The 21809-nt window shown below is 42.1% G+C and overlaps 1 protein-coding gene across 1 annotated transcript; it reads right to left on the reverse strand.

Annotated features, from left to right (window-relative positions):
- Positions 1–3083: 3083 nt before the first annotated feature.
- qkib (QKI, KH domain containing, RNA binding b) lies at positions 3084–16595 on the reverse strand. Its single transcript, XM_076743069.1, has 6 exons — positions 16051–16595; positions 11072–11208; positions 9684–9800; positions 7386–7529; positions 4912–4999; positions 3084–4743 (listed from the first exon to the last, which is right to left on the reverse strand). Exons 1-6 carry the CDS (start codon positions 16190–16192, stop codon positions 4340–4342), a joined length of 1032 nt encoding a protein of 343 aa, XP_076599184.1. The 5' UTR covers positions 16193–16595; the 3' UTR covers positions 3084–4339.
- Positions 16596–21809: the final 5214 nt, after the last annotated feature.

Genomic DNA, 21809 nt, shown 5'->3' on the forward strand with positions numbered 1-21809 from the left:
ATATTGAAATGAAATGGGGAAAAATCTTGATATATTGTATATATTATTTGAACATTGTTTTGGATGAAAGCATCTGCCAGATGAATAAACGTAAATAAATGTAAACGTGCTGAGCTGGGGGTTAGAATAAAGATAACTGACTGAAAGTGCTGATTATCTAAAATTATCAAATTTGAATAAAATTATAATCTCAGTCTTAATTTAAATAAATGCAATACACTGAACAATAATATCATGTGTGATACTTTGGAGATACAAGGTTTCAAGTCATATTCTGTCTCCTAAAAGCAAAGTACCATCAGATAAAAGACCTGTAACTAATACCTAAATGAGGATGATGTTCTGCTCGGGGAAAAAAGTTGGTTTCGTTTATGGACCCACTCAAAAAAACACAAATATTTGCACCAACACTTGACATCTTGTGTTTTGTAGTGACATCATGGTCAGCGTCCCTGAATGCTACATCAAACTATTGTTTTGTATTGCAAACGCATAGGTTTACCAGTGGCACCTGAACGCCACCCACCGCAGACTGACAACATCCAACCCAATGCTGTCACCAATGGCAGGTGAATAAACCCTGTCCGGTCGATGCAGTTCTACAAGTTTTAACCAGCAGCCAAATTAGAGTGTGTTGAGTTTAGACGAGTGAAGTCTGTTAATGTGATGGATGAATCAGGCGTCTCCACAGTGGGTTTATACCAGGATTGCGCAGCTTCATCACATCTATTTAATTCATTTTATCAGTGTTGCCTATTTGTTACTTTGTTTTGTGAACAATAAAGACTAAAGTTCAACAGTTTTAGTGGCAAAACTACTCATGAAAATGCACGTTTTTTGAGAAATATTACACGATTTTGTCTGGATATATGAGTTTTCTGTAGAAATGTTCTGACTGATCATGGATGGCACATTTACTTGCTGTGACGACCTTCATTATTCTGTATCACAGCTGGCTACTTAGTATTTATACAGTCTTATTTATTGCTGGACTCACTGTCTTGTATATTGGAGATAAATTAACTCAAAAATCAACAACAGAAACATCAGCTTTCCATCAAACCTCAACTGATTTTACAGATCTGAGCACAGTTCAATCACCCTGTTTCTCAGACTTCAGTGTCTTGGACTAAAGATGGATGAAAAAGTTTTTACAGGTCTGTCAGTTCTGAGAAACTTTCATGTCTACATTCAAACCACCTCTCTGACTGACCAGTTTGAAAATCCAGTTCAACAAGGAAACACTCAGTTTGTGCAAACAGATAAATACTTTAGGGCAAACACTGTTAGCTAACGTCACATTGATCGCTGAGAACTTTATAAAACATCTCGGTCTGTGTCTCCAGAGTCTGATGTTTATTTTTAACTGGTTTCACCTTTGTGTGTCCAGGGGGCTACAGAGACAAATCCATGGTGTGTTTAGCCTAACGCAGCAGCAAGACTTGAAGCAACTGTTAGCCAAGTTCTATCAAAACCAGAAAAGTCCACCAAGTCTATCTGCAGCAGTTACCATTGGAGCTAGTTTGTGGACAGAGGCTTGCTTCCCCCTGCCTCCAGCCTTTGTGCTAAGATAGGCTCAACACGTCCCAGTCGTCTCTCTGTACTGGACACTGAGATGAAACTGATATCTGACTCTGGAAGGCACAGAATAAAGTGGATTTATAAAATCACTTTTTAATACCTAGGTTGTAAATAAAGTGTCACTTTTTTCTGTCAACTAAAAGAACAAATTATTTAAAGTGTTTGGTCCATTATTTGTCATCAACATCATGGTGGATCCATAAAGTCCTCAAAATAACGGAGCAGGAAGTCATTTTAAACACGTCTGTGAGTTTCTAACAAACATCATCACTCTGCTGTGACTCTCAGACTGTTGCGGTTTGCTGTCAGGTCACATCCCAATGGACTGATGTGGCTCATGTGGTGAACAGGGAAGCGCCACCATCACACCTCAGGACTGCATTTCCCAGAAACCACCTGTTTCTTCACACCTGGTAGAATTTCAAATGATTCCTCTTTTTGGTCCATTACTGTTGTCACTGCACATGCTGCCACTGGTTGGCATCATTAGAGAGCACAGTGTGTGTTTCTATGCAGATGACATACAACTGTACATCTGTGCTGAACCAAGTGATGCTGGAGCTACGGACCCATTACAAACAGTTAATCAATAAATCAATGAATGAGCAACCAGTTCTTTAAGTTAAATGAGGACAAAATTGAAATCCTGCTAGTCAGCCCTAAAACATTTTTCCACCTTAGAATCAGCTTAAGTTCGATCATTTAGATATCAGGGAAGCAGCTCACTGAATAATTTTTAACTAGCCATGACTGCCTGATACAGAGCTAAAACTTTGGTGCTTTGTCTAACACTGATTAATTGCTGCACTTTAAAATGTTGTATTACGTTGTTGTATTTTACTTGATTTGAGGCATTCTATGTACTCAATTTCTAACTATATTTTATTACTTTATTAGACTATGTTGGTGGTCAGTGAGGAAGAACCCTGAACGGGCGCCAGTTGAGCAGTGGATTGTGGGAAAGGCACACACCGTCCTGGGAGTCATCTGTCCACAGCATCACACAACAGTCCATACAGGTACACACAGGTACAGGTACATCAACACATCATCATATCATCACAGCTACACAAAGACAGAAATCATTACAAATATAAGTTAAGGCACAAAAGTAAATAGATTCTGGTTACAAGTGAGACCTGAGAGGCTTTTAGGAGACAACAGACAAGTCTGAACTTGATTTAACTGTGAGTATTAGAAGAAAGAAAATAACCAAAAATGTAGAGAATAAAATCATAATATTACACAATAAAAAAGTCATAATATTTATGGAGACAATTGTTGTAATACAAGAAAAAAATGTGATGTTTATAAATTGTGATGTGAAAAAAATCTTAATGTTCTGAGAAAAAGGTTGTAATCTTACAAGACTGTTACTGCATCACAGTGAACTCCTAATATTACATCTGCTTTCTCATAACGTTATGGCTTTTTTCGAAATAGTTTCACTATTTTGGCAAAATATATATTCATCAAAATCTTAAAACTTTTTTTTTCCAAAATTACTACTTTTTCTAAAAATTACATTTTTAACCAAAATATAATAATTTTGTCTTAATATTATGACTTCATTTCCAAAATATTGTAATTTTTTTGCTGGAATATCAAGACTTTATTTCTAACTTTGGCCCTAACACACTCCTTATCATGATATCAATCAATAGGTGTCTATTAGTCAAGTGATTTAAATTCAAGGACTGGAAAGGAATGGTTTTGAGTACAATCAAAAAGTTTATTTTATGCCCTAAATTCAGCTTCATGCCTCTTGGGCTTCTGGTTAGAAGTATTTGTTTGCTGACTTTATGTTAAGTATTTTCAAATTGTTAATAATAATTCATCTAAGTTCTAAAAACATCCTTAAAACATCATTTTTTGAAACATTGAACACAAGTAAATTTTGCAAATGCTGCTCAGAACTGAGAGATCATCTGTTGTTTAGAACAATTAGCAGTTAGCGTCAACCTGAAAACCTCTGTTAGCATCTGAACATGGAGCATCAGAACACGTGTTTGTCGGTGGTGTACCAGAGGAATGTTGGAGGCATCTTGGAGGTCTGTTGAAGGGACGATAGAGGTGTGTTGAAGGCATGTTGGTGGCGCATCAGCTTCAGTTCAGATTCACAGGCTACATGTTTCAGTGCAGGAAGCTGTGGCCACAGGACATTAGGCTAAGAAGCTGTGGTCACGTCAGGGCAACTGTGATGGAGATCATTTCTGACATCAGTTTTGTTAAATAAAACTCTGTGAGGTTCTCTGTGCGACCGCAAGCTCTGAGGCACATCAACAGTAGTACAAACATCTTCAGCCAATCAGACAATGGTAAAGGCAGAGTGAACACAGTCGTACCTGAATGCCTTGTTCACAGCCAACACCACATCACCTGACAGCAGAAGTTAAATTAAAAACATTTTGATGAAGCAACATCAGCCCCTGTGGACAGAGTGAAGAAATCCTTTAACGCTTTCTCTGTTTTTAAACTAGAACACATATTTCTTCTTGGATTTTTATAGATTTCTTATTTTATTGACACCGGAACACCAGAAGTCACGATTCCAAAAAATTTTAGAACAAAATCTTTTCTGTCATTGTTTCTCTTTCATTTTTTAGCCTTTAGCTGCTGCAGATGAAGTCACCCCTTCCCTCCTTTTAATTTAATTTTGACTCTGTCCAGCAGGGGGCAACACTGCAGGTTTCAGCTGTCAAAGAGGCGTGTGTGTATGTGTGTCTGTGTGTTTAGAAGAGCACTTGTTTTCCATCTTTTAGGAGGCGTGTCTGAGGAGCAGCGTTGGGGCAGGGCTCCACTGGCCGTGGGGGTGATGATGGGGCGTGGGGGAGCAGTCGCAGGAGCACGGGGCAGGAGGCTTACCTAACACCCCACCAGAGTCCAGAGGGTACTCCAAGATGGAGGCCGGTGCCAGAGTGTAGGGGTAGTCGTATGGAGCAGCATAGATCAGACCAGACTCAGGCCCCGCCCCCGGCACCAGAGTCGCTGGGTGAGGCGTCCCATTGGGCAGCACCGTCTGGATCTGACGAAGCAGAGGCATGAGGGCGGGGCCTGTGGGTGCAGGTGTACGCAGAGCTGTGGGCGGGGCCACAACAGGGGCAGGGCCGGAGAGGAAACGAGGTGTCTGAGAGGAGGCTGCAAGGGAGAAGGCAAGGGAGGCTGAGGAGAAAGAGAGGAGGAGGAGGAGGAGGAGAAGGAGGAGGAGGAGATGGAGAGGAGGGTTAGTCAGACAGTATTCTGATTGGTCTCTGATTAGTTAGATGTCTCTGATTGGTCTCTGATTGGTCAGATGGTCTCTAATTGGTCTCTGATTGGTCAGTCTCTTACAGGGTTTGATGTTAGCGTCCCTGTACGTCCCGTTCAGGATGGCTAACTCCATCAGCTGCATCTTCTTCAGACTGTCCTCCCCCTCCGCCTGAAACACAGTAACGACCATCATGCACTTTTCCTGCACTGTAGTACATGTGTACACAGGGGTGGAATGAACTCAGGCACTGTACTTACATGTAATTTTTAGGTATCTAATTGAGCATTCAAATTTAACATTACTTTATACTTTTACTCCACTACATTTTCTTGACAGCTATAGCTCCTGGATACTTAGTTGAGTAAGATTTTACATACACTGTTTGATTTATAGGTGATCTATAGTCTTTTAGCTACATGTGGGAATTAATTAATTTGATTTGGGGGAGATTTGGCATCAGCAGCTGTGAACTCGACTCTCTGATCGTCTCAAACATGCTTATTGTCTCAAAGCCACAGGGGGCGCCAGAGTAAAACACAAACACACACACACACACACACACACACACACACACACACACACAGACTGACACCAACACATGATGATGAATGAGAGAAGAACAATGGAGCGGAAGCAGGAAGTCTCGGTTATCTAACACAGTGTGTTTCTAATGATCTTGCAGGTTATTCTGGACAGCGGCTTCCTGTCACCACAGGACTATAGGAAGTGTGTCTGGTACTGAGTCCTCAAACCTAAAACCTTCTCTGTGGAGTCTCTGACCACAGGAGGTGCTACAGAGCAAAGCTTACACTTAATACTCACACAACACATGAACTACCCTCAAGTACACTAACCACTGAAGATGTACAACTACATGAAAAAATACAACTGCATGAAAATGTACCACTCTGGGTCTTCAGATACCTAAACCTTTATGACTACCTACAAAAATATAGTTACTCCTAAAAATGCACACAGTGGATGCAGCAGTCTTTTGTTGAAGGAGCTGCATGAGCCCCATACTGTCTCATGCTGGGGGAAAGAGGGGTTGTCCATGATTGATGACAGCTTGGCTAGCATCCTCCTCTCACCCACCTCCTCGATGCTGTCCAGAGGGCAATCCAGGACAGAGCCAGCTCTCCTGACCAGTTTGTTAAGTCTTTTCTGTCCCTCTCGGAGCTTCCACAGCCCCAGCAGACCACTGCATAGAAGACTGCAGATGCCACCCCAGTCATAAAATGTTTTTAACAGTGTCCAACAAACTCCAAAGACCTCAGTTTTCTTAGCAGATGGAGATGACTTTGGCCCTTCTTGTATGAACATGAAAATGTACAAGTATTTAAGAATGTATGAGTACCTGAAAATGCAAAATGACATCTTCAAAATTTATGAATAGCTCACCTGAGCTCCAGACGACACAGAAGAAAAAGGGACATGGCTTTTCTAACTAACTAACCAGTTAATTATTGTCATTGTTTTCCTCCAATCCAACTACAAACTAACTTCTGAAGAAAAAAACTTTTTATGTCAGTCCAACATTTGATCTATTTCCTGTCCAACTTCCTGTCAGATTTGAGCACATGACACACTCAAATACACAGGGAGGGTTCTGTGGTTCTCTTCCTGTTTTCTCACCCAGCAACTGAGTTTTCCTGACTCCTCATTGGTTGGATGCAATCAAGGAAGTGAGAGTGAGGATCAGCAGAATCACTACACTTCCTGTTTCAATGTCTGCCAGACATACACACACATACATGATTTTATCACTATCCTTGTGGAGACACTCCATAGACGTAATAATGGATTCCCTATTTGCACACATTGGAAGCAATCTGGGGTTCAAAGATACTTTGACATGTTGACTGCAGAGGTCAGGATCGAACCACGACCTTCTGATTGGTGGACAATCCACCCTATCTCCTACACACACACACACACACACACACACACACACACACACACACAGGATTAATATAATTCATAATAATATTAATACTAATAACAGTTGCCATTCTGGATGGTTTTATAGCTGCTGACAGAAAACGAGCCTCGTGAAAGAACATGTTCATATTTCTATGACCTCTGACTTTTTCTCTGAACATTGTTTGTAAACATATTTCAAGTCAGAGTCATCAGACTCTCTTAACTGAGCATACATGTCATACACCTGCCACTTCACCCGAATGATGTCACCTGTTCATGAACTTTCCTCATTAACATCATTGATGCCCCTAAAAATGTCCATATAAAGCTGCCGCTGTGTTTGCTTCACAAAAGCATCACAGAAGAGTAAAAAGAAGAAGTTCACACTGCAGAGTTTCAAATCCTGAAATGATGAGACAGAAAAATACTTTTAAAAGGAGCAGAGAGTTGAGAGTACAACAGCGGCCCTAACTGAGGTGAAAGTGAAAAATCACAGACAGGTGAGCTCCAGGTGAGATTAAATCACTGACCAGTGCAGGTAATCTGGAACCATCAATAAACCTAGTGTATTATAGGTGTATAATAGAGGTCAGAGGCTACTGGATCAGGGATCAGAGGTCAGGGGACTCACAGCAGGCACCAGCAGCTTGTTGACTTCCTCCACGGCTCGTTTAAGCTTGATCTCGGCTCGATTCTGAGCATCTTCCACCGTGATGAGGACATGCAGATCCTCGTTCAGGTGCTCCCAGTTAGGCTTCCCTCGATTCTGCTCCTCCTACTCACAGACAGGTAGAGACAGACAGACAGACAGGTACTCTGAATCAGTCTGAAAGTGGAAAAAATCACTCACTAAATCACACAGTTCAACTTACAAGCCTAAGCCTTGCAAATTTCAAGGACTGCCTTTTTCACCTATACACCATTGTAAAAATCGGGCACATCCTGTCCAAAACTAGTACATGAATTTGTTACTTCCTGACTGGATTATTGTAATTCCTTTTTGTCAGGATGCCCCAGTAAGTTTCTAAAGACTCTCTAGCTGATCCAGAACACTGTGGCATGTGTTCTGACAAAAACTAGGAAAAGACCCCACTAGAACACAGCACTCCCAGAATGCAGGCTTAGTTGTGGTTCCAGTAGTCTCCAAAAGCAGAACTGGAGTCAGCTATCAAACTTCTCTCCTCTTGAACCATCTTCCAGCCTTGGTCCAGGAGGCAGACACCCTCTCTGTATTTAAGAATAGGCTTAAAACTTTCTTCTTTGATAAAGCCTACAATTAGGGCTGGCTCAGGCTTGCCTGGAACAACCCCTAGTTATGCTGCTATAGGCTTAGACTGCCAGGGGACTTCCTATGATGCACTGACCTCCTCTCCCCTCCTCTGCCTCCCCATCTGTACACATTCATGTCCCGTCAAAGCATAATGCATACAATTCTATCTTTTTTTTATCATGAGTTTGACGAGACAATCAATACCACCATGTCTGTAGAGTAAATAAGAAGCTACAGCCAGCAGCCAGTTAGCTTAGCATAGTATGAATACAGGGAAGAGGGGGAAACGCGAGCCTGGCTGTGTGATGATGTGCATGGACTCTAGTTAACTGCATTTCCTGTTTTATTTTGTAGTAACTCTGCTTTATGTATTCCAATATGTTTTATGTCCTGTCATTGTTCACTGTGATCAGTATACTGAACCACTGAGGATTAATCTGCCCAGCAACCTGAGGACCTGCAGCTGATTGGACGATGTTTAGACACATGCACACACACACGCGCAGATGAACTATGATAATAAACAAGTCATCTGTGTTTCAGCAGGACGTCCAGAAACAACAAATCACACCAACACTCATATTTCTGTTTTTATTTCCTCTCCTTCCCTCCTCCTCTGCTCCTCTCTTCCTCCATGTGGTTGACCTCCTGCTGCTCTTTCTGTCTCATATATCTCTGTTAGCATAGCAGGTGGCTAACCTTGTTATCCTCTCACACACACACACACAAAGATGTTTTCGCAGCAGTTTGACCTGAAATGTTTGAAATTGTTTCCATCTTTTCTTTCTTCTTCCTCTTCACTCACTATATTTTCATTTCAGTAACTTTTAGTAACAGATGAAAACACATTTTGAGCACTGACGCTAATGGAGAATCACATTTTGATGCACACTGTTTTGTGTGTTGGCAGTGTGGATTTAACAAAATTAAAATGTGCACAGAAGAGTTTTAGGTTGTTTTGTAGGATTTGGTGATTTGGTGTCTGCTCTGTGACACACACATTAGAAACAGCTGTATGTGTGTTAAAGACACTGCTTACACCACGAAGGAGAATTGTCAGTTTGACAGACAGTCAACTCAAAACAACAACAAAAACACTGATAAACACATCATCAACCCTCTTGTTACATCAGTGACAGCCAGTTAATTAGACGGCCCAGCAACCTGTCAATCAATTTAACACTTCTTGAAGTTAATGTAGAAACAAGTAAATGGCATGTACAGACACTTTAGTCCCATTTTATAATGTTCAATACAAAAGAAACTACTTTATTTTCTCCACAGAAAAGCTAGACATTCTGTTCTCTGAACCCCAAAAACATCTGTGACGTAACCTGAAAGACTCCACCCCAAAATCTGTCAGGTGACGTCAGGTCAGATCATAAATCTGACACAAGCAGTCGGCTTTGTTTTCAGCCCGGTCTCATTTCCAGGACATCAAATACAAACGCCATGTCACGCCACTCGGCATCTCACACAGACAAATTCACTCGTTAGCAGAATAAAAAGGGGAGATAAAAAACAGAACAAGTAGAACAAATAGACAATAAAAAGGTACAAAATAAAATCACACACTGTGCAACACTGTGTGTTACAGTGTGTATGTGTGTCACTGTGTGTTGCAATGTGTGTGAATGTGTGTTACAGTGCGTGTGTTACCTTCTTCCTGTCTCTCATGGAGCCCCTCCCTCTCACCATGATCTTACATCCTGTCTCCGCCTCCAGCTGCTTCGCCGTCAGACCACGAGGACCCAGAATCCTCCCGACAAAGTTAAACTGACAGACACACAGAAACAGAAAATCATGATTTGGTTACCATAACGACCACCCAATCAATCACCCAATACCCCCCCCCCCACACACACACACACGCACACTTCACTGACCCAATCAGGTGTCAATCAACAGGCTGAAAACATCAAAAGCTGCAGTCCAACAGCACCTGTCGTCCACGTGTGTGGATCAGTCATGTGTACTAATGCAGTGCTAGCATAAGCCCAGGTCCGTAAGCAAGCTGCGCTGATCTCAGTGCTCCATTTCTACTGAAATAATCAGAAATCATCTTCCTCAGCACAGAGATCCCAGCTAGCAAAATGTGGCTCCAAAAAAGTTCTGGGAACGTTAATCGTTCCTGCACAATGTTCGCTAGATGCTAAAACAATGTTTTTCTGAGGTAAAAATCAAAGTTACTGTTACGTTCCCTGAACGTTCTGGTAGGATTACCTGAATGTTTGCCGTAACGTTCTCTCGAAAGTCTTTCAATGTAGAACTACCTTGAGGCTACATTCTCAGAACGTTCTTGGACGGTTAGTAGAAGGAAGCTCATGTTACCATTTTAACATGAAGACGTTAAGGAGAACATTCCACTAACCTTCCCAGAACTTTCTGGGAACATAACAATCATGTTGTTGTGTAGGAACGTTCAATAAACGTTCTCACAACCAAAAATCTGTTAGCAGAACATTTGGAGAATCAAATGTTGCTAGCTGTTATCTCAGCCTTTAGCTGCAATGTGTTCACATTAAAATAGAGTATCTGAATCCCTACTAGAGCTCATCCAGACTCCACCTCTCCACCACTTCCTCCACTCTCACAAACCAGTGTTTCTCTGCAAGCGTGATGAGCAGAACTCAAAGAGACTCACATGCACAAAAATCCAAGTCCAAACATTTCAACAGTTTCATGATGTCGAGGTGAAACAGAAAGTCAGCCAGGAGACGATCTGAATTCACGCAGCGGCAGAGATAAAACACAACTAAACAACAATGGGAATAATAAAGGCTAAACGCTCGTCTGCAGGAGAACAAAGACAACCTATCAAACAGGTGGAGATAGGGAGGACTATAAGTACTGGGAGGTCTGATTGGATAATTGAGAACAGGTGATGATTAAACTGGCTATTAAACTGAACAATGACAGCACGTAAAACATATTGGAATGCATAAAGCAGAGTTACTACAAAATAAAACAGGAAATGCAGTTAACGCACACAGTGACACAGAATGATACACACAAAATGACACACGATGACAGTCAGACACACTCACGTCAGGATGCTCCTTCGTGGGCACGTAAAGTTTCTCCTGCAGTTGGACGTTTGGACCGACGGCGTCCGGCAGCTCGCTGATCCTCTCTGAACCGTTCAGGGTGTCGATGTACATGTCCTTCCTCACACGGCTGATCTCTGAAACACAAACACGTTCAATGATGTCAAAAGTTTTCACAGAGTCCTGCTGAAGTCCTCTCTTCAGGTAAATGTGATGAGTTTGCCTCTTAACACCAAGAAAAACCCTGTGCTGATGACACACAGCTGTACGTCTCACTTTCCTCAGACAGCCTCATTCCTACAAATGAGCTCAGCAATTGAACATCTCAACACTGTTTACAACTTAGCAAAGACAGACACGATATAACATTACACCTGTACAGAGAACACGTCACTGGCTGCTGGTACAATACAGACCTGATCTACAGCTGGTTTGTAAGGTCCTGCATGGTATGGCTCCTAATTATATTCCTGACCTGCTCACTAGCTGTAGCCCCATCAGATCCCTCAGATCATCAGGCCTGTACCGAGAACGGAAACTCAATCAGGTGCATTTCGTTCCCATGGTGCTGTTCTCTGAAACAAACTGCAGACGACCTGAGATCTGCTGCAGCTATGTCTTCTTTAAACACTGTTTTCTCTCAGGCTTCTGGAAGCAAATGTGTGTGTGTGTGTGTGTGTGTGTGTGTGTGTGTGTGTCTACTATGTTGTCTGTGTTTTCTGTCTCAGTTTAAAGATTTCTATGTTTTGAGATCGTTCTGTATTAAGGACACAGTGGGGACACGTTCAGCGTTGCAGCAGTACGGGGTCAGTGTAACAGTCAGAACATCATTAAGAAATCAGGATATGATACATAGCTGAAGAAGAAGACTGAGTGGTTGAGTTACACATTGTCACTTGTCACATTATTTTTACTTGTGCATGAAATGTGCTACACAAATAACACTGACTTGACGTTGGAGGATTTCTGGCAACAACTAATCAATGGGAGACCCAGAGGCAGACCGAGAAGACGCTGGACAGACTATATCTCATCTGGCTTTGGAACACCTCAGGATGCTGGAAAACATTGCTGAAAGGGACGTCCAGACCACCTTTCAAAGCCTGCTGCCACCAGGACCCGGTCCCAGATCCCCAAAAGGGATGGATGGATGGATTGAGTGATGGATGGATGGAAGGATGGAAGGATGGAAGGATTGACTGATGGATGGATGGATGGATGGATGGATGGATCAATAATGTTCATGGACGAATGTTGGTGCTGAATTGTTTAGACTTTCACTGTAGTTTTATTGTGAAGGACTGTCTCTGTGGCTTCCTCTTATTGTGAGATTTGTTTCAGCAGAGCATCAGACTGAAGGGTGGCAGGGACTGCAGGTTCATCCAGTTCACCTTAAAACCAGCATTTTCAGACCAGAATAGAGCTACAGGTAACTCGATTATGATGATTATTATTGTCTGTCTGCAGAACTGAAACCATTACAGTTGGGACACCAGCCAAAGGGAATTATAGGTAAATTGACTTTGCTTACCCACTCACACACACACACACTTTTCATTTCATTTTAGCTTCTGAATAAATTAATTAGACCAATTAAGTGATGAATAGCTGCACTTAGTGTAATTGAGAGAGAGACAGTGGCTGCATTGGAAACCTCCCACTATGCTAACAGCAAATACTGATTTGACCAAAATGTAGCACGTAGCATGCAAACAAATCAAAGTCTGCAGTCCGCATGAGACCAGTCTGTCTGACCTTCTGTGTCCCACAATGCAAAGCACTGAAAGGATCAAAACAACCAGCTGAGTCAACGACAGGGGGTGTTTTACAATGTCCATCACTAAATTCACTGTGTAAGTTTTGGATATTAGCACTTTTACATAAATTAATCCTGAAAAAGTGCTCCAACATTTGCAGAATTGAGAAGCTCCACAAGCTCCTGCGTGGTCAGCTAGCTAACCAGCCGTCCACGACCATCACAGACCTGCTGAGCCCACAGTCCCCCAGACCACTGCAGAGGAAAGCCAGACCCACAGCTGAAAGAGAGTTTTAATCTTCATGCTGCTGTTATTCTGTCAGAACATGAAATGTTCACAATATGACCAAACCAGCATGAACATTAACACCAACAAAAACACCATCAATCAACCAGTTTGATGAAAACGCTCCCAGTTTGATTGAGGAAGGATAACAAGGATAACGTTACACTTCCAAAGCAACAGAAACAGCAGGAGGACGACCTCCAGCTGACATTACATCTGCAATGAAGTAACGAGACAAAACACAGGTGAATCTGGTTCCTTCCTGTCAGTTAACCATCTCTCAGGTAACACCTGTCACACAGGTGTTACCCATCTCGCAGGTAAACATTCATCTTTCAGAAAATCATGAAAACCCACATTCATAATTCTTCTCTTTTAAAGCATAAGAGGAGGCTGCACAGTAGAGGAGGTTTGACATTACACTAGAAGCCAGCTACGCTCGGCCTAGCATACTGCGAAATACACCATTTATACTGCAAACTACTATCAATAACAGTGTGCAGTATGTACTACATACTGCATTTGTTGGCAGTATGCAGTAGGTGCTTCCTAATGCAGCCGCAGTAAATGAAGACAGAGGTCAGAAAAGGAAAGAGGTCAAGAAGTTGAATATAACCTGATGTGTTCAGGTGCTGCTGGGAAACTTCTCAGACGAATCCCCCTCTCACACACACACACACACACACACACACACACACACACACGCACTGAACCACATTAACCAAACTCTGTGGAATTTTCACAGCATTTTGTATTGAACTTTCGTCTCTCTGTAAAATAAACAAGCAGTTCCAGATGTTTTCAGTCTATGTGGCCTCTTCTGCTTCTTCTCTATCAGCTCCAGATGTCTTTGACATCCACCCCATAGTGTCTCCACCTGTTTCCTGATGAGCAGGTCAGGTGACCTCAGAGTTATTACAAATACACGATGGCACCTGGAGATTTCAGTAAAAACGATTGCGGAGTTCAGTCTGCCGCAGGAGCTGCTGAACACATTCAGTCCATACAGCGAAAAACAGAAGACGCAGAGCAGGACAGGTTGTTTGGGGGCCCGGCCACTGGGGGCGCTGCCGCAGACTCGGTAAATGTGAGCTGTGACGATGCAGCCCCATTAGATTTTTGTTTATACGCCTCACAGTTTGGGAGTCTGTCGATGATGACAGCGTTTCTGAATACTACTGAACTTTCTGGTGAGCACAGACATGGCTTAGCCCACTGTGACTAGCATGCTGTTAGCTCATTAGCTTGTGTGTAGGCTACCTGTGGCTCTTTTCTGCTGCTGCCTTTATCATGAATGAGCTGTTCTTCTTCAGTGGGATCTCTCAGAATCACACACACCGTGTTGCATTAACGAACAGGAAACTGATCAGCTGTCTGAGGAGTCACCATTTACATCGAGTGTTGGTGGAGTGCATCGGACGCACACTGCAATCATAACCCTGTCATCACTGAGCGCCCCCTTCAGGCGGTCTGAAAATATAACACCAAACATGAATTACAGACATGGAAGTTCATGGGATAGAAGTTCAGGGGTAAAAGATGAGCTTTGGTTCATGGTGATGACACAACAGCATCAAATATGAAGAAAATGTTCTCACACCTTCAGTTCATTTTGGAACAAACTGACGATGAACGTCATTTCACTTGAATCTGTTTCAGGTAAAAGTTTCACATTAACGGATGTTTCTTCCAATGAGAGACTGAACACGCCTCAATTTTCACCAACTGAAGTTATTCTGATGATTTGTAGCTATAAAACTCACATTTAAGCATCTGAGATGCTAACACTATAAATCAGAGCTGCAACAATTAGTCATTGATCAGTCGAACAAGAGAAAAATAATCGGCAGCTATTCTCATAATTGATTTGTTCATTGTGTCATTTTTTAAACAAAAAAATTCTTGTGTTCATCTCAAATAAAAGATCAGCACATTAATCAATAATGAAAAAGTCATTAGCTTCTATAACACAGTACAGCAACAACAACAAGTACAGTATGTAACACTCTGCAGAATGAGTACTTTTACTTTTAATACTTCAAGGACACTGGAGCTGCAACAAGTGATTGTTTTCATTATCAATTAAACTGCTGATTTTCTTCTCAATTAAGTATTTGTGTTGTCACAAAATAAAACAATAAATAATATAAATAAATAGAATGACATAACAAGAAAATATTAAAAAGGTAAAAGTTTCTCACATGATGTCTTCACGTTTTATATTCGTATTTAATTTACTGTGAAATTAAAAAAAAAAAACTGAATTTAAAAACATGAGAATTTATTTATTTATTTATTTATTTTCTTTTGCTGAAGAAATGACTCCCATTGAAACTTTCTGTCAATCAACTTACTGGTTAATTGACTAATCAACGAGCTGTAAAGTGAAAACAAAGATTCAAACATTTTCAGTTTGTGCAATAAAATCATTGATTTGAACTTCCTGTTTTATTGATCTGTTGTGTTAATATTTTAACTTCTTCTTCTTCTACTGATTTTTTCTGTTTAGTTGCTTTTACTTCCTGTTTATTATTGTTTTTATTGCTATTGTGTGTTTTTAAATGTTTTACTGAGTACATCCATTCTATACAGGACAATAAAGACTGAACTAAGTACAAGTATACTGCAGCTTGGACCGAGTACTTCAAATACAAATACCACAATACCTCAAAATTGTGTGCAAGTGCAGTACTGCAGCAAATGTGAGCAGGTAAATTCCATCAGTGTAACATTAAACAGATGCTTTTACTGCTGAAGTACCTCTGCTGATAATACTTTTGTACTTTTACTACAATAAAACTATAAATGTAGGACTTTTACACTGTGGTACTTTTACTGAAGTAAAGGATGTGAATACTTCTTCCAGCAGCGTTTCATGAGAAAGATGAACTTCTCTCCTCAAACAGACTCAGACAGACAGACGGGTCCGGGTCTCACCCTCGTCCAGGAGTCTCTCCAGGTGCTGGAAGATCCCGCAGAAGTTCGGCAGACTGCTCATCAGCTTCTTGTCGTTCATGAGCTGCATCAGATAATCCGGACCGGGTCTCGGCCTCTCCTTCCCCTCCATCTCCCCCACCATGGCCCAACTAAATATCAGATATGCAGAGAAAATAACACGGCGGATTCGGATCACAGCGAACCTCCTGTGTGTGTGCTGAGCATGAAGATAAATCCAAACCCGGACCCAGACCCGGTCCCGGAGCTGCTTTCTGTCTCCTCTTGTTCTGCTTTTAATCCCACAAAATGAAAATCCACAAAACTCTCTGAGCTGTCCTCCGGCTGGCGATCTAATCCAGATCAGAGGAGAACCCGGTGTGAATCCGGTGTGACTCCGGCACCTCCAGCTCTGCCCCCGGCTCTCTCCAGCGGAGCTCCCCGGCGCTCAGCGGCTGGCAGTGGGCGAACAGCGGTTCAGTCCTCCGGTGTGTCCGGTCCTCCAGACACACACACACACACACACACACACACACACACACACACACTGAAACTGACAGACGACAGCCAAGTTCAACGATGGCAAGCACATAGCTTCCGGCCCCAGCCTTCAAAATAAAAGCACGCAGACATAGTTTCAGTTCAGAATCATATTGATTATTGATATTTTACATCAACGGTCCTCTGTGAACCACAAACAATAACATCTATGATATATCTATTTAATATGACTTTCAATAAAAGGTTCCAATAATGTAAATTAAATATATTTTAATCAAGCATTGATTGATTTTTTTAACAAGAGTAACACCTGGAATCCCAACCCCCCTCAAAAAAAAAAATAAATAAAAATAAAAATTCACATAAACATGAAACATTTTAAAGAGAACTAAATTTCATATAGAAATTAAATGAATTAACAAAAATATAGATGCAGCACTTTTGTTTTTCCCCCATTTTTCAAATAAAAGATTGAAGCCTGTTGTTTCTGCTCTGAAAGGCTTATGTATTTCACATTTTGTTTGTTTAACCTGTTAGTGAGCATTTCTCATCTGAAAACACCATCCATCCACCTGACACGTGTGGCACCAAGACTCTCATTAACCAGGTTTTTTTCCTGACATTTTAATGCTTTCATTTTGAAGTTACAATCACCTAATTTCCTGTCAAACTTTTTACTGACTTGACAAATCTCACACACACACTCAAACACACACATGCAGGTTGGGTTTCGTCACTTTTGTGGACATTGCAGAGACTTCCATTCATTTCTTGGAGACTTAGCCTAACCTTAACCTAAAGCTCACCTTAACCCCAGTCTTCACCCTAAAACTTTATGATTTACATTATGGGGACCTGTATTTTGTCCTCATAAGTGTGTCCCCACTACGTGACTGTGTAAACAGATTCATGTCCCCACAATAATACATGGTCACACAAACACTCAGCTCTACTCTCACCTGTAACACTACCTCACTGCTCTGTGATTGGCTGTTCAGCCTGGGACACACATCACACCTGTAAGTCACAGTGATTCACCAACCATCCAATCAGAGAGCAGGTGATGCTGGGCAGGTCACAGGTCATTTCACAGTTATACTCTCCATGATGGCTGGAGTGACCAAAACGTGAACTAGAAAAAATGACATCACCATTCAGGAGAGTATTGTTTGTTTGTTTGTTATTTTTGGAAATCAGAGGAGCTGCTTTGTTCAGAAAAATCAATCAAATTATTCTTTTCACAGAAATAAGCAGAAATGCGAAGACAGAGGAAAGAGAGAGAGAGACAGTCGGTGTCTCTCGCTCGTTTCCAGGCGTCAGTGTGAATAAAGCTTCTTAGTTTGAATCTGTCGCTTTAAATTCTTTAATTGGCTTAATGGTTTTGCTTCTTTTTCATATGGAAACGAGTCTCCCCCTCCTCCCCCGCCTGGGAGCCACAGAGGAGAAGAAAAGGCATGAAAGGAGAGGAAAGGCAGAGGGGTGAGGAGGGGGGAGGAGAGGAAGAATAAAACAACAACACTTCTTCTTCTTGTGTTTGTGATGTCAGCTTGGCCGAAAACTCATCTGCTTTAGTCCAGGACCGGAGTCCTTGTTTGCCCCGTGTTTCATCTGTCAGGCTACAAAGACCCTACTGCTCAACCCTCTGATTGGTGGAGGTCATACCTTGAATCTGTGGGGAGGCCTGCAGCCAAGACCCGGGGATGGGCCCCCCTCAGCCTTTTGGAGCCACATTGCACCAATCAGCCCACTTGACTGGACCCATTGCCACAGCAATGACTTATATACAGTATGTTGGCTGTTTCCTGATGTAAAGCTGAATCCAGCCAGCTATCTGTGCTACACCGAACCATGACCTGACCAGGACCATGTGGCACCAGCGTAGATCCATCACTAACATTTTGTCTGTGAAGGTTCTCAGTCCTCCAGGTCTTGGTTATCCAGGCAGGGTTGGATCGAGGGCAGCTGGACTTGGTTGTAGAAACTTGAAAACATTTTGCCTCTCGTCAAAGAGGCTTCTTGAGTTCTGACTGAGCGGTGGGGAAAATCTTCACAGGCAACTATTATTCCCATATTCCTGTGAGGCTTGTCAGTCATCCAGGTTATTTAACAGCTACTCACAGGTGGTCTCATGTGACGACTTTAACGACTGCCAGAGGTTAAAGAGCTGGGACTCCCCACCAGTCAGTTAGAACTGAAGAAAGCTCTTGGACGAAAGGCCAGTTGCCCTTGATTCAACCCTCCTAGGGCATCACTAAGTTTGTGTTTAAAGTCTTCCTTAAGTTCTCATTGACTAACAAGTTTCAAACTATCCATCAATCCATCCATCCATCTATACATCTTATAGGGTGAAGGAGCAGGAGCTGATCCCAGCTGACAGCGGGCGAGAGGAAGGGTCCACCCTGGACAGGTCACCAGTTCATCACAGGCTAACACATCGAGTCAAACAACCATTCACGCACATGTTCACAGCTCCGGGTTGTCTAGAGTCACCAGTTAACCTGCATGTGTTTGCACTGAGGGAGGAAGCTGGTGCACCTGGAGGAAACTCCCACAGACATGGAGGGAACATCAACAGAAAGACCCCAGGGGGTTCAAACCCTCAGCCTTCCTGCTGGGAGGTGACAGTGGAAACCACTGTAGCTTAAAACTAGTGAGTTACTAAAGCAGGATTCACCAGTCAAGCTCAGAGGAGTCTGAGCTTGTTTCAGAACTAGTTCATGATGTACAAGCTGTTTTAATTCAATGATGATAAAATTTCACTTATGTTACAACAAGGTTCCCTTTGATCTTATGATCAGCTGCTGCAACTGACTGCTGAACCCTCCAACACTCATACCACGTTCAGGCGCACCTCAGAGAAAACCAGCACATCATCCAGCAACAAGCTGCGCTGGCCAATCACATACATGCAAACACTCTATAACCTGAGTTCTGTAAGTCATCAGGCCAATAAAAGGATCATTATCTTCTGTGCTAAGTCTTGGTGTCTCATTAATGTGTTACTCAAACTGGACCAACTGCATCGTGTCTCAGCTGGACCTGAACCAACACACCAACGGCAACATCTGACCTCAGTCTGCATCCGTGTTTAAAGACGGTTTAACTCAGAGTTCAGGGTTTGTTAAACTGATGAAACTGCAGACTGATGACGAATCAGAGCTGAAGCCTGATCAGTTTGTTACACAGAGGTTTTTTTTACAGTGTTGAGTCAGAAACAATAGAGCTGTTCTTCTTAACAGAACAAAACGTCTGCTGTTCAACACACACACAAACACACACACACACAGTGAGCAGTGTGTGTGATGTAGGAGGGTTTATTGTGCCGTTCTGCTGATTGAAAACATTTTTCAGATTGTTAAAAATCCTCGTCAGATTTACTGGACGAAAAGTCATAAAAGTGTTTGACAAACTTGTTTCATTCTCTTCTCCTGAAATGCTAACATTAGCCATGTTAGCTACATTAGCGACATTTGCTCCCGCGGTGGAAGAAGTAATTCGTGAAGTTGCCCATGTCAGTGTCATAACATATATTTTAATAGTATATCATTAGCGGTCAAGGTGCAGCAGGATGTAGTTCAGTCCATGTTGACTACATCCTCCATCGACCTCGAACGAACGTTGACTGTGAACATAATCCAGCAAGTGATCGTGTTTACCAGCGCCACGTAATTATGAGTCCAAGTAGTCGTACATGAACATCATTTCCAGGACACAGTGTTGTCCATACTTAAAGCCATGTGAAACTGGCTGTCGGGCAACAGGCAAAGAATGTGGGACATGTCAGCAGCAGGTTAGCTAAGAACAACAACAACACAATGAGCAATGGGCGATGTAAATTAGGAATGTTCACATGCCCGACTTTTCACAAGCTAGGCCTTAAGTCTTTGTGGTGGTAAGATAAAATAAGATAAGATAAGGTAAGATAAAGCTTGTAGTCTCAGGCACAAACTGATGATCCTCCTGAGTTTGGACTGTCTGGCGCTCGAATCTGAACTTGTGGTGAACTCTGTCCTGAAAAAGCTCCAGTTATTTATGGTGGACTATAAAAGCCAAGTGTTACACTGGGGCAGTATTTATTGTACTGCATCTTATTATATGTAAATGTAGTATATCAATGCTCAGTGTTACCTTTTTTTTAGAGGCAGAGTTGTCTTGAATAAGTCAAATCTGCCAAACATGAGCAGAAACCTGCCCCACCTCATGACCTCATGCACCTCATGTAGGAACCAGTTAACATGATCCTTGTTGCTCTGATAGTTTAAAATCACCACGAGGCTGTTGTCTCATTTCGGCACAGATCAGCATCTGACCAATCTATTTTAAATCGGTTGTCTTGATAGAAGGGTTGTCCTTAAACTGGTTTCGATCCAACATGACTGGCTGAAAAGTCCGTTAGTCTGGGTGATCATGTGTGTGTTACTATTATTAGTATTATCATTACTGTTATTATGTTGAAAGATATCAGTGGTTCATTCGGTTTTTTATTGTCTGCTGTTCATTTAATTTAAAGAACAATAAAAGCATAAAATAAGCATTAAATGAATGAATACTTTTCTGTTTCACATTCAGACAGCTGAGAGTCCTGATGGGCAAGTAAAACATGTCACCTCAGTTCAGTTTCCTTCTCTGCTCGAGGTTCTAAACTGTCAAATCACTGCAAGAAAAGAGCTGGTGAACAGTGTGTGTGTGTGTGTGTGTGTGTGTGTGTGTGTGTGTGTGTGTGTGTGTGTGTGTGTGTGTTCAGATCAGCTGACTGTGTGTTGGATAATTGTTTTCCATCAGACAAAAGAACAAAAGGAAACAAATGTCCGTCTGTCTGCTGAGATTTCCACACCCGAGTGATGAAACCTCCAGTTTTTATAGAATATCATCGGTGATGTTACAGATCAGACTGACTAACACAGTTTCACTGTTTCACTGATTAACTATTCCCTGACATTCAGGGAGAGGTTGTTGTTTCTGCACCACGTGGCCGATGTTGTCAGTCCTGTCGTTGTTGCTGATGAGACCCACCGCAGTCGTGTCGTCCGTAGATCTTCTGAGGCGATCGGTGCTGTGGGTGGGGGCACAGTCGGCCCTGTGCTCAGTGTGATGGTGCTCGATGTGTTGCTGCTAATCTGTACAGCTTCTGATCTTTATGTGAGAAAGTGCAGCAACCGTTCACAGAGAGAGGTGCTCAGACACACACTGTGTGTCTGTAGGTGTATTTCTATGTGTATGTGTGTGTCCTTTGTATTTCGTGCTGTGTGAATGTTGTTGAT

Source organism: Chaetodon auriga, chromosome 11 (assembly GCF_051107435.1).
Source record: "Chaetodon auriga isolate fChaAug3 chromosome 11, fChaAug3.hap1, whole genome shotgun sequence".
Classification (NCBI taxonomy): Eukaryota; Metazoa; Chordata; class Actinopteri; order Chaetodontiformes; family Chaetodontidae; genus Chaetodon; species Chaetodon auriga.

What these genes read in the sequence shown, in the direction of transcription:
- qkib (XM_076743069.1), bottom strand. Translation starts at nt 16,192, where the DNA reads ATGGTGGGGGAGATGGAGGGGAAGGAGAGGCCGAGACCCGGTCCGGAT. An exon ending in GGAGAGACTCCTGGACGAGG is followed by an intron (nt 11,209 to 16,050) that starts GTGAGACCCGGA and finishes TTTGTGTTTCAG; the next exon opens with AGATCAGCCGTGTGAGGAAG. An exon ending in ACAAGCTGCTGGTGCCTGCT is followed by an intron (nt 5,000 to 7,385) that starts GTGAGTCCCCTG and finishes ACTGTGTTTCAG; the next exon opens with GCGGAGGGGGAGGACAGTCT.